The sequence below is a fragment of the Ambystoma mexicanum genome, chromosome 1q, assembly GCF_040938575.1.
Source record: "Ambystoma mexicanum isolate Mex_15411 chromosome 1q, UKY_AmexF1_1, whole genome shotgun sequence".
Classification (NCBI taxonomy): domain Eukaryota; kingdom Metazoa; phylum Chordata; class Amphibia; order Caudata; family Ambystomatidae; genus Ambystoma; species Ambystoma mexicanum.
Window position 1 is genome coordinate 1,445,845,738 of NC_090922.1, and position 24,686 is coordinate 1,445,870,423.

At 46.2% G+C, this 24,686-nt stretch overlaps 1 protein-coding gene across 9 annotated transcripts in view; it reads left to right on the forward strand.

The window, feature by feature from the left end:
- The window catches only part of RNF220 (ring finger protein 220), an 856,068-nt gene that overhangs the window by 792,433 nt on the left and 38,949 nt on the right, over positions 1 to 24,686 (forward strand). For all 9 annotated transcript variants that reach the window (XM_069642322.1, XM_069642324.1, XM_069642323.1 and 6 more), the window contains one exon: positions 21,246 to 21,324. In XM_069642322.1, coding sequence (XP_069498423.1) covers positions 21,246 to 21,324 — 79 coding nt within the window. The remainder of the gene's footprint in view (positions 1 to 21,245; positions 21,325 to 24,686) is intronic.

Genomic DNA, 24,686 nt, shown 5'->3' on the forward strand with positions numbered 1-24,686 from the left:
GATGACGGGTTTGATTTTTCTTCGAAGGGTAGAGATTCTCTGAGCCAGGCTATTTGGCCCCTCTTGGCTATGCGTTTCTGGAAGGACACGTTGCTGTCAATGGTGAATCCTAAGGATTTTTCTGAGTATGAGAGTTGTGCATAATATCCTTATAGGTGCATATCATTGAGCCGTTGTTGGACAAGTTGTTTTTTAGCCGGCAGACCGATGGAGACAAATTCAGTCTTGGATGGGTTTAGTTTGAGGTAGGTAGTCCACATCCAGGACTGGATGATGGCTAGGTAATTACATAGACACATGATGTCCTGCGCGCTATTTACTGAATTAGAACGGAGTATTATCTGCGTATTGGATGGCTATATTGTGATCTTTGAGGAGAGTGCCCAGAGGCTCCATGTAAAGGTTAAAAAGGATTGGTGGGAGGATGGAGCCTCGGGGGTATCCGCGGGAGACCTGGAGTCGGTTAGAAGTTCATCTGGACAGCCTGGTGTTAGCCTGAGAAGTAGGAGGTAATTCAGTTCAGGACAGTGCCAGAGAATCCCATCCTGTCAGCAAGGAGGAAGAGAATGATGCAGTGGTCGACCATGTCTAATGTAGCCGAGAGGACGAGGTGGCATGAGCCGTGCCACTGGTTCAAAACCTTCCACCATCACTTTTTTGGTTATAGTTTGTCTCCCTATGTGAAAGAGGGTATCCCCAGATGGGAGTCCCTTGCTCGCTGCGCCATAGACCAAGCTGCACCTCACTGAGGAGGCCCAACAAGGCCGAATTGTGTCTGGGGTTGCTCGTGTTTCTTTGCAGAGGGGACCTGGCCTAGCAAATCGGACTTGGCTGCTCCCATTAGTGGCAGTACCTGACTGATTTTCATATGGCTGGACCCCTTTTGCAATGACGCAGACAGGCTAAAAAACGGTGGTGTGGAAGGTTGCCCAGATCAGTGGTTCAGTTTTATTCAAAACTTCCACCGATCACTTTTTTTGGTTATAATGTTTTGCCCTTATCCATGATTTGGAGAACATCATCCACCACCTGGATGGTGTCTTTCTCGATGCTACACTTTGGGCGGAACCCTGACAAAGTCATTTAGGAGGTGGAGTTGTGTAGCAACTACTTTTTCAATGGGCCTGTAGTTGGCAAAGTCGTCTGGATCTAAGGTTGTTTTTTTCAAGAGGTAATGTGAGGGTATTGCTGTATGATCCTTCTGTGAGGGAGGCATTGATGATGCTGCGGAGCGCCAGTCAATTGTTTAGTGATGGAGGCCTGAATTGAATTGTCGGAGTAAGAAGTAGGTTTGAGCGAGGCAATCCTTTTAAGGAGATCAGTGGTAAAGAGAAGAGAACATTTGCTCTAGAGGGGCAGTGTGCATGCTAGGGTGCAGTGTATGCTAATGCTGTGAGAGGTTTGTGTGATGGTCTCTTGGATTTTGTCTTTTTTCAAGAAGAAATGTGTGGTCTGTTGCATTTTTCCTGAGTTGCTGGTATCGCGGGGTCGGTGAGGTTTTGGCACAATGCTTTACTACTTCAAAGAGGGTTTTGCTCCTGTCGAAGGCTGCTGCAATGGTGGTGGAGTAGCATCGGCCTCAGTAGTCTGAATCCTATGGCTTGCGCACAGAGATTTGAGGTTGGTGGGGTCTCCTGGGGTATGGTTTTTACGTTGTCACCATTTCTCTAGGGCTCTGGGCGTTTGTCGGAGGCTAGCTCGGGGCTGTACCATAGGGCAGATGGTTGGTTTTAGCGTGGCTGGATTATAGGGGTGGCCTGAGGGTCCACCAGCTTCAAAGTAGAGTTGTTGAGGCATTACCTGTAGTGGGAAAGTCTGCAAAGTTTGCTTCCATCTCAATGACCGGAATGGTTTTGAATGAGAGGCGTTGTGTGAGGGGGTGTTAAGCTTGACCTTTGTGAGCCGTAATTGAATTGGTGACTGATAATGGGATGGCGGCGTGCGCAGACCGGTCAAGTTGCATAGGGACTGCACAGGTGATGCAGGGTGATGTGAAGATTAAGTCTAGTGTGTTGCCTTCGTTTTTGTATGAGAGAGAGCACAATTTGCTTAAGGTCCTTGGAAGCGGTCATTGCGACAAGCTTGCTTAGAGTGTGGTTGTAAGCCTGTGACTCAGGAAGTTAAAATCGCAGAGAAAAACATTATTTGAATGTGCTAATTTGGCAGAGGCAAGTAAGTTGGAGATGTCTCGAATGAAAGTCACTCCTGGGATGTGGTCTGTAGTGAGGTGGATGGTGATGGATTCCTTGTGTGAAAGAGGTAACTGAAGCAAGTGATTCAAATGAGTGTGTACTGGGAGAGGAGATGGAGCATGGCCAATCGCTCCTGTGGATGATTGCCACTCCGCCTCTTGACCGGTCAGCATGTTGAATGCAGTAGCCTTGGGGTAGGAGGTGGGATGATAGGGTAAACCATGTGTCAGTGCTGAACAGGACATTAAGGTGGTTGTACAAGATGAGATCAATGATCTCTGCAGCATGAGCGACTGATGATTGAGCATTGCTCAACGTGTGTGGGTGGGTTGGTGTGTGGTGTGTGGTAAGAATTTGTGCAGTCCAACTGGTGAGGACTACACAAGACTTATCTGCTTAGTATTAGGTAACCCACCTTTTAATATTGGCCAGTATTACTACACGAGTTGGTAGTGTGACTGAGCAGCCAGGCTTATCTTAAGAGGGGTAATGTGAGCTGTACAATTGAAATCAGTAATTGCAAGTAGCCAAGTCACACTTAAAGGTTATATATAAATATGTATAATGTACACAAGGTTTAAATAAGCATTATTTAAAAAGCATGATCTACTAGTAAGATTCAAAATTTGGATTCGAGGGGATTGGGTCCTCCGACGTATTCCATATCTATGACAGTAATCACCACAGCTGTGCTGCATCGGAAAATCTTTCTGCATCCTGCGTCGATGATGTGGATACGCCGCCCTGGAGGACAACGGCCGACGTCACTGGGTGTTATAAGTAGGACGCACGACGCCCGTAGCCTCAGTTCCGTTTTGTCTGCAAACGTGTTCACTTCGGAGATCTCTGCGTGCCTCGACTCTTTGGAGTTTCTGTGCTTTATCGGTCCTTCGAACCTGTTTGTGAAGTTATCCTTCGTGATGTCTACCTCGTCTTCCACCCCGCGTCCGGCCTTTAAGAAGTGCGGGGACTGTGTATCCAAGATGTCGGTGACGGACTCGCAAGACGCCTGTCTCTGGCGCCTCGGGGAGGCCCATGACACGGATGATTGTGTCGACTGCCAGTCGCTTACGTCCAAAGCCTTGCGGGAGCAAGAAGAAACTGTCGGTAGGTAAGGTGTCCAAGCCATGGAAGTCAAGGTCTGCGGGGCTTTCGACGGACGATTCGAGGGCGACTCTCCGCATCGTCATCGGAAGTCCAGTGGGTCTCGGTCCCGGAGTAGGTCCCGCCACTCCACTGCCTCTTCGAGGCACTCCCGGAAGCGCCGTCATCGGTCGCCTTCCCCGTCCTCATCCGAGGACTCCGCCCGTCGGCGGGTCGCTTATCCCCACTAAGCATGTGACGCCGGAGGAATGGGCTTCCTTCGGTAAGAAAATGCTAGCGATTCTCGAATCGCAGGGCACTGGTCCGTCCGAGCCTCCGAGTGGGGTCGGTCGTGATCGGTCGAGAGACACCGCTCGTACGCCTTCTGGCTCGGGTGGTCGGCACGATTCGCGGGAAAGGTCCCGCTCGGACAATGGGAATCGTTCTAGTCATGCCCGTTGCAGGTCACGGTCCTCGACGCGCTGGAGACCGTGTGCACCTCTGGTGTCTTCGAGGAAGACGTCGATGCCTGTGGCGCCGGGGTCGTCAACGGACTCTTTCGAGGCTCTGCCTCCAAGGAAGTCGTCGATGCCATCGGCGCCCAGGCTGTCGAGGGACACGAAAATACCGCCCAGCCAGTAGCGACCCCTGCTACTTGACCAAGCACCCCACGCCGGAGAGGTTGATGGTGCAGGCGGCTATGGCCCCAGCAAAGCAGGCGTTGTATCCTACAATCCCTCCTGATGGGGACGACAAGCGTTTTGATGGTTGGGCTAAGAAAGTGTTTTCTTCAGGGGGTATGGCGCTTCAGGCGGCCAACTCCGTATGTGCCTTGTCACGTTTCACGCACACTCTGTGGAACTGTTCCCTTAGCGGCTGAACATATTCCCGAAGGGGACGAACGTGATGGTTTCCTTGCCATGGTTCAGGATGGCAAGGATGCCATGTGTGAAGCCGTTCAGTCGAGTTTGGACATGGCAGATTGCGTCAGCCAGTCCATGGCGGCGAGCACCGTAATACACAGGTTTGCGTGGTTGCGGAAGTCGGGGTTTGCTCCTGATGTGCAGGCCCGGCTCCTCAACATGCCCTTTGACAGGGAACCTCTTTTTGGCAGCAAGGCTGACGAGAGCCTTGAGAGGTTGCAGACCTCCAAAGCTGCAGCGAAGTCGTTGGGCGCTGCAGTTCGCCAACCTCCGCCTTTTCGTCCTAGGGGACAGCAATCGAGGGGAGGTTCCTTTTCGTTATTACTCGTCCTTTGGTAAAGCGAGAGGTGCTGCCAGTCAAAGGGGCCACCGTAGGAGTGCCAGAGGTGGAAAACAAGGTACTCGAGGTGCCAAGGCCGCTCGGGCATTTGCCTCTGCCCTCCGGTAACGCCGCAGCCGCTTCAGCTCAGTCATGAGGCCATCTCCCATAGTTCGCCGGTTGGGGGAAGGCTGGCGCAGCATCTTGTAGAGTGGCGTGCCATTACTTCAGATGTGTGGGTTCTGGAGATCATAGCTACTGTCTTCCTTTCCAGCAGAGGCCTCGCGACGATCCACCAGGGAATCTCTTTGAAGAGTCCGGATCCGCTCCTTGCGCGGGTAATTCAATCCCTGCTGGAGAAAGGCGCCATAGAACTGGTGCCTGTAGCAGAGAGGAACAAGGGATGGTATTCCCCTTATTTTTTGATTTCCAAGAAAGACAGGGGATTGAGACCCATCATGGACTTGCGCGGTTTGAACAAACTCCTCCGGAAGGACAAGTTCAAGATGGTTACTCTCAAGTCCTCCAGGCCCTTCAACTTCAGGACTGGTTGGTGTCTCTCGACCTCAAGGACGCTTATTTTCATGTGCCGATCCATCCAAAGCACAAGAAGTACCTGAGGTTCGCAGTTGGCGACTCACACTTTGTTTCGGGTCCTGCCGTTCGGATTGACCTCCGCCCCGAGGGTCTTCACCAAGCTCATGGTAGTGGTGGCAGCGCATCTCAGGAAAGGGGGGGATTCACGTCTACCCCTACCTGGACCATTGGTTGATCAGGGCGCGCTCTCCTGAGCAAGTCCTGGATCATATGTCAGTCACCTGCCACTCCCTCCACAAGCTGGGCTTCTCCCTCAACTTAAAGAAGTCACATTTGACACCAACTCAGAGGCTCCAGTACATCGGAGCAGTGCTCGACACGTCCCTGGGGCAGTGTTTTCCTCCCTAGGTGAGGGCTCATCACATTCAGCAGATGGTGCATAAGTTTCAGCTTGCCCAGAGTCTCCCAGCGTTCAAGTTCTTGAGATTGCTCGGCCTTATGGCATCCTGCATTCTTCTGTTGCCAGAGGTCAGTTTGCGGATGAGATCTTTGCAATGAGCACTCAAGCGCCAGTGGTCTCAGTCCTCTGGCAGGATGTCGGACTCTGTTCAGGTGCCGTCCTCGGTCGCCCAGGACCTTCTGTGGTGGGCCGTCGAAGGCAATCTGATGAAGGGGGCTCCTTTTTGGCTACCCTGGCTGGAGGGGACGATCGTGACGGACGCATCCCTCACGGGATGGGGAGCTCATGCCAACGAGTTGACAGTCAGCGGTTGTTGGTCGTCTGAGTCCAGACACCATATCAATTCATTGGAGCTGATGGCCGTCATGCTTGCCCTGAAGGCTTTTCTGCCAACTCTGCAAGGAAAGAATGTCCTGATCCTGACGGACAACACAGTGGCCATGCACTACCTCAACAAAAAGGGGGTGGGCAGGGTCACTTCCTCTGTGCAGGGAGGCGATGTAGCTCTGGTTCTGGGCAATCCAGCAGGAAGTTTCGATCTCGGCAGTTTATCTGGCCGGAAAACGAGATGGCGGACACTCTGAGCAGGCAGAGCGCGATCTCTCATGAGTGCGAGTTGGCTCAGGAGATTGTCCTGGAGATCTTCGCCTTTTGGGGGACCCCTCAAGTGGATCTCTTCACCTCCAGTGTCAACTGGAAGTGCGAAAGGTTCTGTTTGCGGGAATTTCCTCCAAAAAGAGCCTTTGGAGACGCGTTCGTGGTGGAGTGGTCTTTCCCACTGCTGTATGCGTTTCCTCCAGTCCCCGTCATCCCGCAAGTGCTGCGGAGGTTACGAATGTTCGGTTCCCGGATGATCCTCATTGCTCTGGCGTGGGCCCGGAGGACGTGGTACCCGGACCTTCTCGACTTGTCCATCTGCCCTCCACGTCATCTTCCCTACCGAGACGATCTGCTCTCACGGGACGGGGGTCAGGTTCTCCATCCAGAGGTCAGATCCCTCAACCTTCACGCTTGGTTTCTGAAAGGTTGAGGTATAAGGATTGGGACCTCCCTGAAGGCGTGATGGAGGTGTTGCTTTCAGCCAGAAGGCCCGCAACAAAGTCCCTGTACCGTTGCCGTTGGTGAAAGTTCTGCGACTGGTGCAGGGCTAAGAATGTGGATACTTTTGTATGTGACATTCCTGTGGTTCTGTCTTTTTTGCTTTCTTTAGCCCACAGGGGCTTGCAAGTGGGTACGGTTAAAGGTTACCTGGCGGCACTGTCCATATTTAAGCGCTCGTCTGAAGAGTGTTCTTAATTCCTTTAATTTCTCCGTTTCTAAAAGGGCCCACTAATGTGTTCCCTCCGTCACCTTTCCAGGTTTCCGGTTGGGATTTGAACCTTGTCCTCAAGTTTCTGATGGGTGCTCCGTTTGAGCCTTTGCATTCTTGCCCTTTGAGACTGTTAACTCTTAAAACTGTATTTTTGGTTGCGGTCACTTCCGCTCGCAGAGGGAGTGAGTTACAGGCACTTTCAGTTAAGCCGCCCTTCACTGTATTTCATAAGGACAGGGTTGTCCTTAGAGTTCGTCTTTCCTTTCTTCCGAAGGTGGTGTCAGAATTTCATTTAGGCCAGAAGGTTGTTCTTCCGCCATTTCATCCTCCTCCACATCCTGGTAAGGAAGAGGAGAGGCTCCATAGTTCGATCCTAGGAGAGCTTTAAACTTTTATATTTCACGCATGTCCCAGGTCAGAGTGGACGATCAACTCTTCATTGGTTACGCTGGAAAGCGTTTGGGACAAACTGTGACTAAGCAGACTTTGTCTCGCTGGATTATTCTGGCTATTTCTGAGTGTTACCGCTTGGCGGGTAAGGACCCACCGGTCGGCTTGCGGGTCCATTCTATCAGGGTTATGGCTGCCTCTACTGCCCTACACAGCAATTTGATTGGGCATTCTAAATTTCTTTTGCTAAATTCTTTTCCCACCTCCTTGCATTGGTACTGCTTTGGGAGTCTGTCATAGATATGGAATACGTCGGAGGACCCAATCCCCTCGAAGAACAAGTTACTCTTACCTGGTAACGTTCTTTCTATGGGATGGTCGAAACCCAGTTTCCAATAACCGAGTAAAAGCCCAGAAGAAACTAACAAACCGAAAATAGTGGAAAAAGAAGACGGGAGCAATTTTGAGAAAATGGACACCCTTGGGTGCTGTACTGTAGCTGAGGGTTCAGCTTGTGGTAAAGATGCACACTGATAGTAAAATTAAACCACTGCCACCAGCCATTTAAAGTAAGTTAGTGTAACAAAAAAGGTTACATGAGAAGTGGGATCAGATATTACTAGGTAACCCCCCCCCCCACACTCCCTCAGCACTCCCCATAGGGTGGTGTCTGCTGGTCCCACAAAGAGAAAAGAAAGACTGGGATCATTTTACTATTCTTGGGAATGGTAGTTCAACCAAGAAAATGTATTTGGACATTCAGAGAAGTCCAAGGTACTTCTCAGTGGCACGCCACCGAAGGTGCTGTGTGTCACTATACAAAAAGCAGATGCCTATGGAGTTTGTCAGACTCCATAAAACATTGAAACACAAAAATCCCAGTCAGGAAAAACACATGAGGTAGTGAACAAAAATCAGAAGCCCTAAGTCCAGCAAAAAAGCTCGGGGTCTCTTAGGTTGTAGGGAATTAGCACAGAAATGAAAATTCTCCCTGACAGTGTGCATGTGTTCTGTGTGTGTTGGATGGGTGCAAGGGCAATATTGATGAGGTTCCCTAGGGTAGCTTGCCGGGGCTGCTCAGGGCACTTGGCCATTCAAACCCGAATGGGTATCTCTTTTTTTCCTCCATTGTATTGGTTGCATTTCAGTGTTAAATATTAGTCGCCAAGACTTATTCATGTATTATCTATAGCATATTGTTACTTAATTATACTTATTGCTAGTTTGGATTCACTTGATCCACACATCCATGGGATCTCGACTAACTTGCAAGCTGTCCAGACATCCTCAAACCTCAATGGCCTTCAGGCTTCGGCCTACACAGCAGGGAGAGTGGCAGGATACATTTCACATTCTTATTTAGAGAATCCCTCCATTCACATTTCCCTCTAATCCTTCTGTCTCACGACCTTCCTGTGGTTAAAATGAAGAAGACTCCATTTAAATGTTGCCACTATTGCAACCAAGTTTCCTTGGAAGGACACACATGACATGTGGAACCACTGCCTCCCTTGGGATCACCAGGAAGCTTGGTGCAGGGCGTGTATGATTTTTCAGGCAAAAACCCTTAAGGAAAGACTGTCCGAAGCGATAGGCAGCCAACAGCTTCATCGTAATACCCCACCGGCATGGAGGAATCCGATGCTGAACAAGACGGCCCTGGTGCCATAAGTGACATCAGAGAGATGTTGGAATGGGAGACTGAAGACTACCAGTTGCTAGCCCCTAGCTCTGGAAGTGAGGCCTCCTACAGGGGGGCGGGGGGGGCGGGAGGGAGAGAGAGAGAGAGGGAGACGGACCCCTGTCAACCCCCAAACCCCCCCCAAGTGTGGAGTCACACAAGGCGCCGAAACACAATGCACACATCTTACACCCTCCCCACACAGGTTGGTGCACCTGTTGAAAAGCAGCCAATGAATTGCAGAACCTATCCCTTCAGGCACCGAAGACCTCTGCGCCCGTTGCTCGTATTTCGGCACATGTCTGCAAACGCACGCTAAGCAACAGTGGTTCTGTGCCCAACGTTCCTACACAATCACCTACCCAGATGCAGCTGCCAAAACAGTCTGTTTTGACGAATATTATTACACAGGAGCTACCACTCCGTTTGTCCGAGGCACACCAAAGAATGGCGAAGGTATCTCAATAGGAGGAAATCGTTTTTCCCTTACAAGATACTCCGTCTAGTGGCCCCTGGACTATGGATGGATTTGAAAGCCCCATGGGGAAGATGGCATCTTTCGTAGATTTATTTGTATTTAACAAACACCCTATTAAGCACAAACACATTTCTCGGGGAGGAGGAGCCTCTAGTTAAAGTTCCCAGAATTCAACAGACTAACCCTTATGAGGAGTCTTTAATTGAGTTTGATGAGGACGTCTTCTTACAAGATGACCCTGGCGCAGCCCTGGATGAGCCAGATGACTACTGACCATCCCCAGATGTCACACAAGAGCCAGGCTCAAACTCGTCCATTAATGATCAGCTGCTCTTTAATGACCTTTTAAAGAGAGCAGCTGATTTTTCAAAATGGATACACAGGAGCCAGAGGAAGTCACTGATAATATCCTCAATGAGATAAAACAGGTATGCCAACATATCCCGCCGTTACAATGCATCAGAAGACTTCTCTTACCTTCACTTTCTCCTCCCGCTCTTAGTAGAGCTGGCAACCCGTGCATTGAGAGGCACTTTTAGCCTGCCCCAACTGATCCTCTCGTTATCAAGGGTCACCTCAAACCTCATTCCACGGCAGTTAAAACTGCCCGCAAGAGGGAGGCTACTCCCCTAGGTACCATTGAAGCACCACCAAATAAGGAGAGCAAAACAAATCATCCACTCGGGAAGAAAGTTGTAACCCTTCTGGCCAGCTTCAGCAGAGCCCAGTGGGTTCAGGTGGAAAAGCAAGTTAGTGGTGTGCCAGAGCCAGTGCGCTCACAAATCATTAAGACCTTAACTAAAGGCAGGCAAGCAGCTAACGCCATTATTAAAAACTACCCTGGCGCTGCAAGGCGGGTGGTGGTGGAGGGAACACTCATCAAACGCCATGCATGGCTTTGGAACTCTAGATTCAAACATGAGACACATGCCACTCTCATGAATATGCCCATAGAAGACATTGTCCTGTTTGGGAAGCAAGTCGATGATGCTGTAGAAACGACAAAAGAAAACACACTCAAGGCTTAAGGTCAAATTGCCAAAAAATCCTTTTATACAAAGAGGTATTTATGGCAATCGGCGCACACGATCAACCCAGTTCAGCTATTATCCAGGTGCGGGCACCAGCACATGGTATTCCATTCAAACTCCACTTCCAACATCCTAATTCTTCTTCCAAAGGCAGTACAGTCAAGGGTGTAGTAGAGGTAGGAGCCTATGATATAGCATTTATATGTACCAGCACACAAGTGTTTCTAGGCGCAAATCAGCTCGGGGGTTCAGATGCTCCCTCAAAGCAATGATTCGGATATTGGTCCCCTGTCATGTCACCCCGGTAGCGAGGATCACATTTCTCCATTCACCCATACATGGGAGGGGGATCGCAACAGTCAGTCAGTCAAGTAGGTAGGAGGAGACAGATATTGTATAGAGTTCCTCGAAGGACTGCGTAATCATCCTCCAAGACACAGAAACATGTCTCTGGTTTATAAGCCGATCCTCCAGGCAGAACTAGAATCTCTACTAAAAAAAGGAGTCATAGAATTCATTCTCCTTCTACTGCCCCATCAGAGGTAAATAAGGGAATTTATTCTGTGTACTACCTTGTTCCAAAGTATGACAAAACCAAGCTCCCATTGTTAGATCGAAGACCTGCAAATACGTATGTCAACCCACAAAAGTTCAGAATGACTACTCTACAAGAGGTTGTTCCTCTATTAAAGAAGGGAGACTACATGGCAACACTAGATCTGAAAAGATGCCTACGTTCATATTTCAATATTGCCATCTCTGAGAAAGTACCTAAGCTTCAAGGTGGCAGCCACACACATCCAGTTCAAAGTACTAGTCTTCACAAAGGTACTAGCGCTACTCATCTGGGCAAGCTATCAATCCCAGTGTACCCTTATCTAGATGCCTGGCTGATAACAGGAGACACACCACAAATGTGTCAGCAGTGCACACAAGAAACAGCAAACCTCCTGTTTCAACTAGGGTTTTCCATCATCAGGAAGAAATGGCGCCTACTCCCCAGCCAAGTCGAAAAATTCCTAGAGGCAATTATTCGGGCAAAAGACATCTTAGTAGACATCTTAGTCTTCCCCTCTCACAAGAGGGTCCGAAAGATGCTGCACAAAGTCCCTTGTTATACAGCTGGTCGCCAGGTAACTCTCAGGAACGTATGCGTCTTCTTGGCTTGATGGCTTCATGCATCTTCATTGTGCCACATGCAAGGATGCGCATGCATCCGATAAAGGTATGGCTACCGAAACAGTGGTCTCAATCACAAGGACAGTAGGGCTATCAAGTGGTAGCTAGCAAACTGGTGTCAGCACTTCAGTGGTGAACATAAGACAACCTACAGAAGGGGAAACCATTTTGTCACACCTCCAACACAAGTACAATAACAGATGCATTGCTTTCATGCTTGGGAGCTCATTACCTCCATGAGACAGCACACGGTATGTGGATGCAAACCTTGAGAAAGAAGCACTACAAGCTTTTCAAACTCACTTGACAGAGAAGACGGTACTCATTCTCACAGACGGCACGACCGCCATGTTTTACATCAACAAGCAGGGCAGGACAGACACATTCACTGAATATGTCCAGAGTAGCACAGAAGATCTGGATATCGGGCCTCCAGAGGAACATTTACCTATTGCCATAGCGCGTTCTAGTGGAGCACAACTGCATGGCAGACACAGTAAGCAGAAATACAAACCTTCCCTCAGAACACGAGTGGGAGCTGCATAAAAACATTGAACATTATTTTAGAACTGTGGGATCAGCCAGGCATAGATCTGTTTTCCACAGGAGAAAATGCAAAATGCCACACCTAAACCTCCAGGTTCCCCAGAAGGAATCCAAAGGGAATGCACTGGGGATCAGTTGGTCAGGATAGTTGTATTCACTCCGAGCCCACTCCTCAACAGAGAAATCCACAAGATGAATCCGTATCACTTGACAATGGTCCTGGTTGCTCTAATGTGAACATGTCAGACATTATACTCCCACCTGCTCAAGATGTCCATTTTTCCACCAATGAAACTGACCAGCCCTTGCAACATTTTGTCTCGGAACCAAGGGTCAACCCTTCATCCACACTCTGAAACAATCAACTTAGCAACTTGGCTCCTGAAGTCTTAAAGTTCGGACACCTTCACTGACCTGACAGATGCATAGACGTTTTAAAAGAGGCATGTAAACCCAATGGAAGATATTTGTCATATGGTGTAGAAAGTCTAATGTTTATCCTGTTGACTGTTCATCTTCTAACTGTAAGGAACTCATGGTGGCAACAGTAAAGACAAACAAGTGATCACAGTTCACGGGTGTTTATTAAACTGTATGAATGGGTGAGAAAACACCTAATCTAAATCTAAGATGGGAGCTATCTACGACCATCAAATAATAAGGCAGTCCTAGTGGCGGCTTGACAAATAAAAAGGGCATATACTAAAAATAACTATTGCCAATCCTTACTGCTAAGTTGCAAAAGTGTGTGGGATAATGTTCACCAGAAAAGAAAGATGTGTTCACAAAATAAGTCAGGATGGTACAGCTGGCGTCTCCCTTCCTCACGGTTTTCATGGGACAATGGAGGACTCCTAAGCACAGCACACTCCTGGGCTTCTCCAGCACAAGTCTACAATTCAATGTCAAGATATCGGGGCCTTCTATGGCCAAGTCTCTTTTACAGAAATTCTCTTCCCTCAGAGGACCGGAAGTGCCAAAACAAAAAACAAAATGTTCCTTCAATAAATCTTCCACATTGGGCAATTACCCTTTGCCTTAGGATTCCCCCTCTGCCAGGCTTCGATCCGTCTCTGTGTTGGCATCCCTCTGTCGGGTTCACTAAGGCTTTTCATTCACAAGGTAAAATTCAAGAGTCTCAATGTCTTTTCAAATAATCACTCACTGTGGACATCCTCTGTCTGGTTCACTCTTGTCAACACAATGTTCTCTGGTGTATTATGCTTCACCCTAATTCGCAGGCATCCCTCAACCGGGTTCACGTTTGCCAGCTACACAGTTCACTTTGTTTAATCGCAGTACGGTATTCACTCTCGTTAACTTTCCCCTTGGCATCACTCCGTCGGGTTCACTTAGCCATTCTATTGCAATGTTCACAATTTCATCAGAATGCACAGGGGTTCCCTTCCCCTAGTTTTCTCTTGGCAATGGGTCAGAGACTTTTGATTGTACAAGGGATTTTACATAACCCTTGTAGGACCACTCTGACACCTCATGTCGACGTCGCCCAAGGCCTCCTGGTACTTGTAGTTTTACCACAAATGGGCCAGCCAGAGTCCTTCGAATGAGCACTCCTACAGCGCCTGACCACTCTGCAGCTGGCACTTCACTGGACTTTCTTGCAAGTTCAGAAACATACAACGTCTTTGTTCACAAGTTCCTTGAAGTCTTATATTGTTGCCGCTTGCAACCTTCGGCTCGACACAGACCGGCTTACTATCAGCTCTCCCAACTCACCGGCTGTACTGAACTTGTTGGCGTTTCTTGTCTCTGGAGTCAAGGACGGTACCACGGTAACGGGCACGTCTCCCCGCATTGGTTATCAGTCCGGGGGGCCTTGTGCACCGTTGACATCTGTTGCAGAACACGTTGGCTGTAATTGTCGGTCTTTATAATTCCTTTCACCAAGGCTTTGCAGGTCTGGGTTGAAAAGAGCAAGGGCACTTCTCTGCTTGTCCTTTCTGGTCTCGCCGTCTTTCTTCTCCATTTGCATTGCCGTACGGGAATAGTTGTTTCCTTGTCCGGTTTGCCTTGCTCACAGCGGGCTCTCCTGCTCTGCTTGGAATCCTATGGGCAAGAGAAAGGGCAGTCAGGTGTGTGTGGTTATTGGAAATTGCCTGATTCGGCCTGACGCTTGTGTTGGGACATGTCAGGTGAACGGCTTTGGTGTTAGTCCATTGTCTGTCAGTGTGAGAAAGTGTTTGTGTCAGAAAGGGGTGGGGGGGTTACAGTTTCTAAACATCCTATCGAGTAGGATGGGGAAAATGTGTTATAAGGAATTATAGCTCTTGTACTAGAGGTTTTTGGTAAACTTAGAAGGGTGAGGTTTGTAGGGTTGCTGAAACGGACAGGAAATAACTGGGATTATTAGCGTGAAATCAACATGGGGGGGGGGGGTTGTGGGAAAGGTAGTGCTTTGTCAAAGCAGACTGGGAGTTCGGCAAATAATATTCATTGTCGTTGGATACAGTTAAGGGAGAGTTGTTGGGTGAAATGGAGATAGATGTGAAACAGCCTATAAAGGCCTCCAGGACTTTGTCCTTCTCGCCTTCGTCCCTGGTATAATACTGCGTCTCACCTGGGGTATTCCCCTGAACTACCTAGGTGATCCTCCCTCGCTCATACGCCTTCGGGGGTTGGTGTCTGAGAGCGCCAGCCCTTCCCAGGCCACCTGAATAAGGGATTCTCGAGGTCTACCTGGGAGAAAACCCTCAGGTTTCTCACATAACATAGTGCACCATCCACTACACTCCTTGTAGTTTGGTCCAGTGTTCAATTGTCTAAATGTCAATTTAGCTGCTCTTATTGCTTGAGCAAGGTTTAATAGTGGAAGATTCCATTCGTGAAAGCCTTCATGGAAGGGGTGAAGAGGATGTATCCCCCAATTGCAAATTCACCCCCACAGTGGGATTTAAACATTGTTTTAAGTAGGCTCATGGGCCCTCCCTTCGAGTCCATGCATGAAGCAAGCCTCTGAGATTGTTGCACGTGGAAACACTTTCTGGTGTATAATAAATAAATAAACATGGGATCTCGCCTACAAAGTCGCTATTCTTATAGCCATCACGCCTACAAGGAGAGTTCGAGAGCTCCAAGCAGTATCAGTCTCCGAGCATTTGTGTCGCAATACATAAAAACAAAGTGGTCTTAAGAACACACCCACGGTACACGCCAAAGATCATTTCTAGATTCCATGTGAACCAATCTATTGAACTGACAGTGTTTTGCAAAACCCACAAAGCACTGGAGAGCGAGCCCTCCATACACTAGATGTTGGAGTACTATCTCAATAAGACAAAATCAATCGGGAAAACTGACCAGTTCTTTGTTTCCTTAACTGCAGGGAGAGAAGGGGATCCTGTCGCCAATAAGCTATTTCTAAATGGATTTTAAAGTGCATTCAGCAATGCTACAGATTATCTAACAAAGCACTACCATTTACTCATAGAGCACACACTACACATTTTTATGGTGCCACATTAGCCTTCATTGCAAATGTACCCTTTGAAGCAATGTGTAGGGCAGCAACATTGTGCTCAGTTCACACACTCACCCAATATTACTGTATAGACGCACAGACTAGGAGAGACTCATGCAGACATCTTGTTGCCTCTGTCCCTTCTAACAGCTCACCTCCTTCTCCTGGTACTGCTTGCTAGTCTATGCAAAGCATGTGATTCTAAGCAGACCCAGAAGCCAATAGAGAAGACCAATATTGCATACCTGTAATTGTCTTTCTTATGCTTTTATCTTCTTAGATTCACATGCCTCCACCCTTCCTCCCCTAGTGGGGAGTAGAAGGTACTTGCACAGCTTACACCTCCTTCACTACTCTTATACTCGACTATACACTTAATGCTACATCAAGTCAGAAACCAAATAATCTGTGGACCTCGATGTGTGAAGGACCATGGGTACTGTCCATGTCACGTTCGGGATAGTATTCCAAACACCCTATTATGCCTGACACACAACAACTTAATACAGGACTTAACGTGAACCAGCATCAAGAAGGTACTACCATACAAAGGCCATGTAATGCTGTGGACGGAAACCTAAGATTACGCGCTCGCCTGTCCAAACTGCATGAGTTACCAGCTAAGAAAACTGAACAACTAAATCTCCTAAAAAATCACCTACCCTTGAAGGTAACTGCAGAGCCTACTAGGAAATACTCCTATCCCAAAAGACCCATACGAAATTGCACTAAACTGACCCCTAAAGATAGACCTAGTACGCCTCATCCCAACTCAGAAAGCCACAAACCCTATCTCAAAGGAGCGCTTATAAACGCTAGGTCTCTAGTCGCACACGCAACAGAGATATCAGATATCATTCTTACAGACAACCTAGACTTCCTGGCCATCTCAGAATCCTGGCTACATGACGCGGCAGACCCTGCCCTATCGTTAGCAGTTCCTGATAACTATACAATCCTGCGAGCTGACAGACACACCCCTCGAGGTGGGGGTCTAGCAATTATAGCTAAGATTAGCCTAGACATGAGAATTATCACAACTCCTACTATGAAATCTTGTGAATGGTGCACGGTCAAAATCGCCACCGCCAACTCCCAAACACTAAACATCTTTCTTATCTATAGACCACCAGGTCCTGTTGGAACCTTCGCTGAGGATACCTCTACGACCCTGTCCAGTAACCTAAAAAATACTTCCCAAACAATGGTGCTAGGTGACTTTAACTTAGGCTACAATGACACTAAGGATATGCAATCAACGGCTATTGCTTTGACTTTGAAAGAGTTGGGATTCTCCCAGAAAGTTAACCTACTCACGCACAATAAAGGTCGAATCCTTGATTGGATAGCAGAACACAACTGCAAAGTAAATATCACGGATACTGTACCTCAGATTTGGACTGACCACCACCTGTTATTATTTACATTGACAACTAACCCTGCCACTGCCCAGTCTTCACTTGCCCCACCTGTGCCCACGAGGAACAAAAAACTCATGACAGTGGAAAATTGATGCCCTTCATAATACCTAAACTGAACTCGGTCCCAGACAATATGGATCCTAATTTGCTAGTTGAACAGTACAATGAAGCTATGAACTTAGCCCTCGACCACATAGCTCCGCTCAAATTAAGGAATAGCAAACCAAAAAAGCATCTCAACTCATGGTTTACTCCTAATCTAAAAAACCTTAGGCTGATTAAAAGAAAACTTGAAACCGTTTGGAGACTCTCCCCATCAGCCGAAAACAGACTCAACCTTTCCAAGGCCTCATCCCAATACAAGAAAGAAATTCTATTAGCCGAACAGGAAACCTATAATACTAGAATATCTCAATCTAAATCTAGTGTCAAAGAATTGTTCAGCATTCTGAAAGAACTGGAAACACCTATTGTTCCACAAGAAAACTGTACCAAGGACAAAAAATAGTGCTCTAGTATACAACATGCCTTAACGAATAAAGTAGCTAACCTACAAACTAAAATTGCCCTTAAGAAAGCATCTCTAACGCCTCACATCCCTCAGAGTACAGCGCCACCTCCACAGCCTAAACAAGAATCTCAATTCTGCTTCTCTAAAGTATCGACCATTGAGGTGGAAAAGGTCATTCTGGGATTTAAACTGTCCAACTGTAAAGGCGATCAATGCCCAGCACAACTTATTAAGGATGCCGCAAGAGAATTATCGCCATTCATAACCAAACTCATCAACTCCTCCTTTACCGCAGGCACTGTACCGAACAACTTAAGAGTCTTGGGTACTGCCACTATTAAAGAAGCAAACCCTCGACCCGGCCATTCCCACAAACTTTAGGCCTATCACGGCTGTGCCCTTTCTTCAAAAAATTTTAGATAAAGTGGCTTACATGCAAATACAAAACTTCATAGAATCCAACCGCCTACTCGGAACCCGCCAATCTGGATTCCGCCCGCAACACGGGACTGAGACAGCTTTAATTGATCTTAAGGCCCAAATAGATGAGTGCAGAGACAATGGCCAAGCAGCCCTACTCCTCCTTCTGGACCTTTCAGCTGCATTTGACTTAGTTGACCATACAGTCTTATGCAGCCACCTAGACTCTGCAGCCCATTTCTCTAAAGAGGCTATAACATGGATCAAGTCATTCCTGAGTAACCGAACTATGAGAGTCTTCTCTCCATCAGCCTCAGCAGACCCGATCCCTATAACCTGCGGTGTACCACAAGGATCTTGTGTGTCACCTACACTTTACAATGTATTCACTAAGCCCCTCTTTGACGAAATGGATCACCTGGGTATCGCCTACACTAACTACGCAGATGATACCCAGATCCTCCTTCCGCTTTCAGGAGATTACACCAAGGATCTGGCTCTAGTGAATAGAATCTATAGCATTGCTCAGGCATGGATGGCCACTCACGGCCTATACCTGAACGATGACAAAATTGAGCTCATTATCCTAGGCACCCCAACCTACATATCCAAACTCAGCCCTGACTATGCCAACTTCACTATCGATGGGAATAACATAAAAGTAGCTAATGAAGTGAAGACCCTAGGCTTTTACCTAGACGCCACCATGAACTTTGCTAAACAAGTCAACTCACTAGCCTCTGCTACTGCATACACATGCAAACTTATCAGAGCTAGCAAACAATTCCTCTCCACAGACAGCTGCATTACGCTTGCCAGAGCCCTTATACTTTCCAAATTGGATTACTGTAATGGACTCATTGGGGCGAGTAAACAGACCATCCATAAAATTCAGGTTCTCCAGAACAGTTGAATATATTCCTGTCTTTTGCGCCGTGATGCCCAAGGGTCTGGCGCGCTCTATAAATAATAAACTAAACTAAACATTCCCTTTCGACAACCCTTTTCGATTTAGAAAACAAGTTGTGTAATACTTTGCCCAACCACTAGATGTCGGCATATACACAGCATGTGAATCTAAGCAGATACAATCTTCAGAAAGACATCTCTACTCCAGTATCTCTACTCCCGCTTTCCAGTCTATTAGTGGATAGCTGCTACACAGATATGCCCTGAATATCCCCAATCTGTGCACTATTACCGACAGTACTGCCACTAAGTGTACATTATCTGTAACCTTGCATAGCATTATCTGCCTCCCCTTGCTCATGCAATCCTGTTTATCTTGACTACAGATACAGCTTGTACAGTGCTTATTGCTCTGTGCCCTACTGCCCGTACTATGCCTCTGTTTATATACTACCTGCCACCTGTATTATATCCCGTTTATAACATACTATATCACTGCTACTGCCTGTATATATTTTAATACTATGTGCAAATATGTAACTATGTAACCTTGTATTGCTGCACCCTCTTACCGCCGGGTCTGGTGCGCATTATAAATGAATAAAATAAACAAACGATTACAGGTATGTAATGTAATATTTGTCATATATAAACGTGATCAAGCAACGAGAGCGTTGCGAAACGCGTTGTATTGTGGTTAGTCTGCCTTTTAATGCCAAAATAAAACTGGATATTTGAACAAAATTGTCGTTGCTTGATGGGCTGATTTTGAGGAACTTTGGGCTGGCGTACGACCGAACTTGGAGAGTGAGAAAGTGAAAAGGGAGATGGGAGTTAAAGGGAAGAAAGGATATAGACAGCCGTGAAATGGTAATAGAGGTATGTAGTGCAAGGGCGATAAGGTGAATGGCCGAATTGTATGCAAAATGAAGAGAGGTGATATAGGAAGCAGGAAAGCTGATTAAAAGAGCTAGATAGTAGTCCATACGAGAGAAGATGAGAAATATGATCAAATGTTAGTTAGCATGAAAATACCAGAAAGGAGGAGCACAGTGAGCGTTATAGGGATGAAAGGGATAGACAGGAGCAGCATTATATACGTGTGAGGAAGCAAGATGGGGAGGAATCAAAGATGACACCAAAGGTTCTAGCCGGGTGTTATCAGGAAAAAGAGTATCTCCCTTTTTGCAGGATTGAGATGAAGAAAGTGAAGTAATCTAGCCCTGGATGGCATATAGGCAACTGGAAACGGTGAGGAGAGTGTCGGTGAAGGAGGGGAATTGGGGGGAAAAAAGATTTGATGAGTGTCAACATAAGTGTCAGAAGATAGCAAGAAGAAATATATCATATAATGTAATAATATAGAATGGGGCCGAATACAGATATGTGAGTAACTCCATGAATAAGACAATTGGGGTGGGGGGTGTTGGAGGGGAGGACAAGACAATGTGGGGACTGGGGGGTGGGGTGGATAGAACCAGCCAATGAGACATAGATACGGTACGACGCAACAGGTATGATTGAAACCCCTTGAGGACCGAACTGGAAAAAAATGAAGTAAGGTGAAGATAGCAGAATAGTGATGAACCATATCAAAAGCGGCAGATGGACCGAAGACAATTAGTAGAGAATCTTGCTTGCCATAACGGATGGAAAGAAGAACATTGGAGACATAGGGAAGGGCACTCTCAGTGGGGTGGGAAGGACAGAAACCAGATTGAAGGGGAGGAAGAAGTGAGTTGAAAGTTCATGTGGGAGGAAACCTGTGAATAGGCATGCATTCAAGTATTTTTGATATAAAAGAAGAAAAATCAGTCAAAATGCCTGAGTACGATCGGATCAAAGGTAGGTCCTTGAATAGATATGACAACTGCAAGTTTAAAAAGGGAGGGGAAAAAGGAAGTAGTAAGAGAAGTATTCAAGACACAGGTCAGATGAGAATAGACTGATGGAATAAAGTTGGGAGACGAGGCAGTGGGGGAGCGCGGGCTAAGAGACTATTAGTGTCCGTGTCAGTGAGTGGGGGAAAGGATCTGTTGTAAATACACATTCTCAAGTGGAAGTGTATTGCCAAATATCACCCCCTGTTGGCAAGAAATTGCTCATAAATCGTTATGCTTGGACTCTTGATAGTTCACGGTAATATGCGGGGGGCTAACACCTATCAGTCCACTACATGGCTTCCCAATTCACTACATAAACATCTGAATTGTGTACTTGAAATGGTTGTCAAGGAGATCACACGTCTAGCATCCTTATACTTGTAGCATATTCTTCCAACACCAAACTTTCTAACTCACGTGACATATTTGGGTCCTTAATGTATATTTTATATGGTGGTGAAGTGTAACATTATTCATCTTTTCTGCCACCAGAAATGCCTTCAACGAGTAATGGTGACGGCAGTAAACAAGAGGTCCTGCCAAAGACGTGCAAGAACAGTGATATTGAAAAGTAAGTGGAAGAATAATCGATCTGCCTGGAATTTGAAGGACAGGGCTGGGGGTTGTGTTATGGGTTGCTGAGGCCAAGTGCTGTTTGAAATAGTTCTGGATATACACAATTGCATCACATTGCCTGGGGATGAGTGTTTGCTAATGGAAAGTTCTTGCATCTGACAAGCATATGGCATTTCGAACTGCTGTGGGCTACAGGGCACGAGGATCAGTGTAAATGTTATCTGTGTATGCCTTGCAGTCAAACTAAGTAAAAAGGATTATTCTTATTTATCTTAGTCTTTCTGCTGCTTCCGCCACTGTGAATCCTACTGTTTTTATTACTTTCAACTCGTGTTTATCTGGGTTTCTGATCATTTAATTCCTTTCTCTCTAACCACGCCTACTCCATTTCATGGGCTGATCTGTTTTCCTCGTCCTATCCACTTATTTATGGTGTACTTCAAGGTTCTGTTCTCGGTGCTCTTATTTTTCTTTATATACTATTTCTCTGCCTGAGCTAATTTCCTCATTTAATCTCTTTTGCCACGTCTATGGTGGTAATTCGCAAATATTCTGTTTCCACTTAATGATAGGATTTCTTCCTGTTTTCTTGCTCTTGGATGGCCTCACAGTATTTGCATTTTAATCCCTCTAAAACTGTGGTTCTTTTCTTCCCTTCTTCTTCACCTTCTCCCATTTCCCCACCTGGTCGTCTGTTTCCTCCATCTCTTCTTCCTTTTTCCTCTACCACTCGAAATCTTGGTGTCCGCTTCGGCCCCTCTTTCTCCCGACATGTTACTTATACTGAGATCTCTGCTTGTTTTCATATTTATAATCTTCGGCATGCTCGTCTTTTTGCCTCATTTCAGGCTACTAAACTTCTGGTCTATTCACTTGCATTTTCCTGCTTAAACTATTGTTCAGTTCTTCTAATAGGTCTTGCCAAGTCTCATCTAGCTCTTTTGTATTCTGTCTTTTAACTCTGATTCGTCCTCTTTTCCAGCTGCCTGTTCTTCTGTTATTCCATCGCTTCGTTCTGCTTCATTACCATTACTTTATTTTGATCTTTTATCTTCTCTTTAATTTTCTTTGCTTTGTCTACAAAGCTCTTATTGGTCTTTCTCCTTATCTTTGTTCTCTTGTTTCTTTCTACTCTGCTCCTCGTTCTGTTTCTTCTTGCTGTTCCTAAAACACCTTGTGCTTCTTCTCGTTTTTTGTCTTTTTCACTTAAATGCTCTTCGACTTTCTATCTGTGCATCTTACACCTATCACATTTTTCGTTCTCAGCTCAAAACCCACCCATCTTCTTTCTCTTTCCTATATTTAGTTCTGATTATTGATTTTGTCATGTCTCGCTTTTTAGTGTACCGTTAATCATTTTGTTAATCCACTTTGGCCAAAGTGCTCAATTTAAATAAATACAAATTAAAAAGGGTGTTTATGGAGCAATAATGGTGCTGCTTCCTCCATGGGTTTCTCTGAACATGTTATGCGTTTTCTTTATTGTTGCATGCACTTGCCTTACTGCCTCCCTCGGGTTTGCTAGAGACTTTTTTGCTTTAGCCCCAGGTATGTTTGCATCTGATAAATGAAGTGTTTGCTAGCATCATGCTTCATGAGCATTGAGTCGGGAGGAGTGGGGGCCTGAATTTTCACCATCTGGCAGGTTACCAATCCAGCACCGAGATGTGATGTATGGTGGCCTAGTGCGCTGGCTAAATTGATTCATCTTGAGTTTTCGGTTTCTTAATCTGGAGCTAAATTGGTTTCATTTTTCTTGCTTTCTGCCGCTCTTGTCGCATGTTCTGAGTCGGAAATGGGCTGGCTCCATTTTTCATATCTCTAATTTCTGCTTTTAAATCCTGCCATTACTGATTGGCGTGTTAAACGACATGCAGGATCTGATTAGCATTTGCAGGAAAGTGTCCTGAAGCACGGCGATTTATCACCTTTGTCTGCCAAGCCCTGCTCTGTGAGCCGTGTGTAACGATATCCGCAATTGTGTGTATTCATCACTGCTTTTTATGAGGATTGCATTCTTCACTCCTCCTCTTTCTTCTAGGTCAAGAAAATGAATTAGGTTGACAATCTTGGTTTCTGTAATTTGCTGAAGGCTGGGTTAGCCATTGAGAACCTGTTTACTTCAGATAAGATTCCGGCTGTGGGGCCATCCAAGTTCATGATGGTGCAGCCATGCCACACAACTCCAAATGTGCTCCTTCTTTCAAACTAAAGTATTATCTCGGTGTTCGGCGATGGCGCATACAAGGCCATTGATCACAACTAAGGGAGAAACGACGGTAGGACTGTCATTTTCCCCTTTAAAAAAAGATTGTTGAGGGAACAAATAGAATGGAAATTATTGGTATTCTAATAGCGCCGGACACCAATGAAGACACATAAGTTGGTATTATTACAAAATCGTTTATATTCAAAGATTTGCTCAAGGTTGTTAGATTTATCCAGTTACATATTAGCGCTCAAGATGCCCTTTGTGGTTAACACGTATTTTTCGGCCAGCAGGCTTTTCTCAAAACTGGGCTAAGTCTTTTAGTACATAAATAAAAATCTCCAATCAATGATTCACATTTCTAATTATATTACATACTCTGCGTTCTGGTGTGCATCCAAGGTGATCTCCTATGTTATAATTCTTGTAGTTGCTTGATTCACAGGTGGCTTTAGTAACGACCCGCGCCTACAGAGCGACAGACACTACTTGTATATGTGTGAGATCTGTGTCGCAAGGCTACAGTCTGTATACCCCACCCTTTTTGTTTAACAAATAGAATGTACTTGTATAGCACACACCTAGCTAATCAAGTAACGGTCTATTGTGCAAGATGCCCAATATATAGCAAAATATCTTGCATATATTTTTTGTATTAAATAGGAAAATGTCTAAGTGGCATAAAAGGCTATGAAATCTCCCTCACCCTGCATTACTAAGAATGCAAACGCAATACGTTTCCTTTTTGTGTGCCCACTCTTCAGTCATATTATAAATAAATGTTTAAACCACCGCTGAAAGATGGCATCAGATCTGCAATTGAAGCTTTACGATTATGTAAGGCCACAACTTCGGTGTAATAAGTGTCAGTGTATGTTAACAGTGAAAAGTAGGTTGGCAGCAGAGATTTGCTGTTGGGTGTATAATGCGAGTAATTCTGTATGCTGGATTATGTAGTATTGTATCGGGTAAAGAGCCTTAAACGGAACATTCCTGTAGTGTCGACATTTGGGAAAAAAAGAAAAGTGGCTGGGTATCTGTTTATAAAGCCTTCAAAACAGATCAAAATGGACCAAATCAAAACCAGGGCACTTGGGTGTGGTCTCCCTCTATGCCACATAGTGGTTCTAAATTGAGGGTTACAAAAT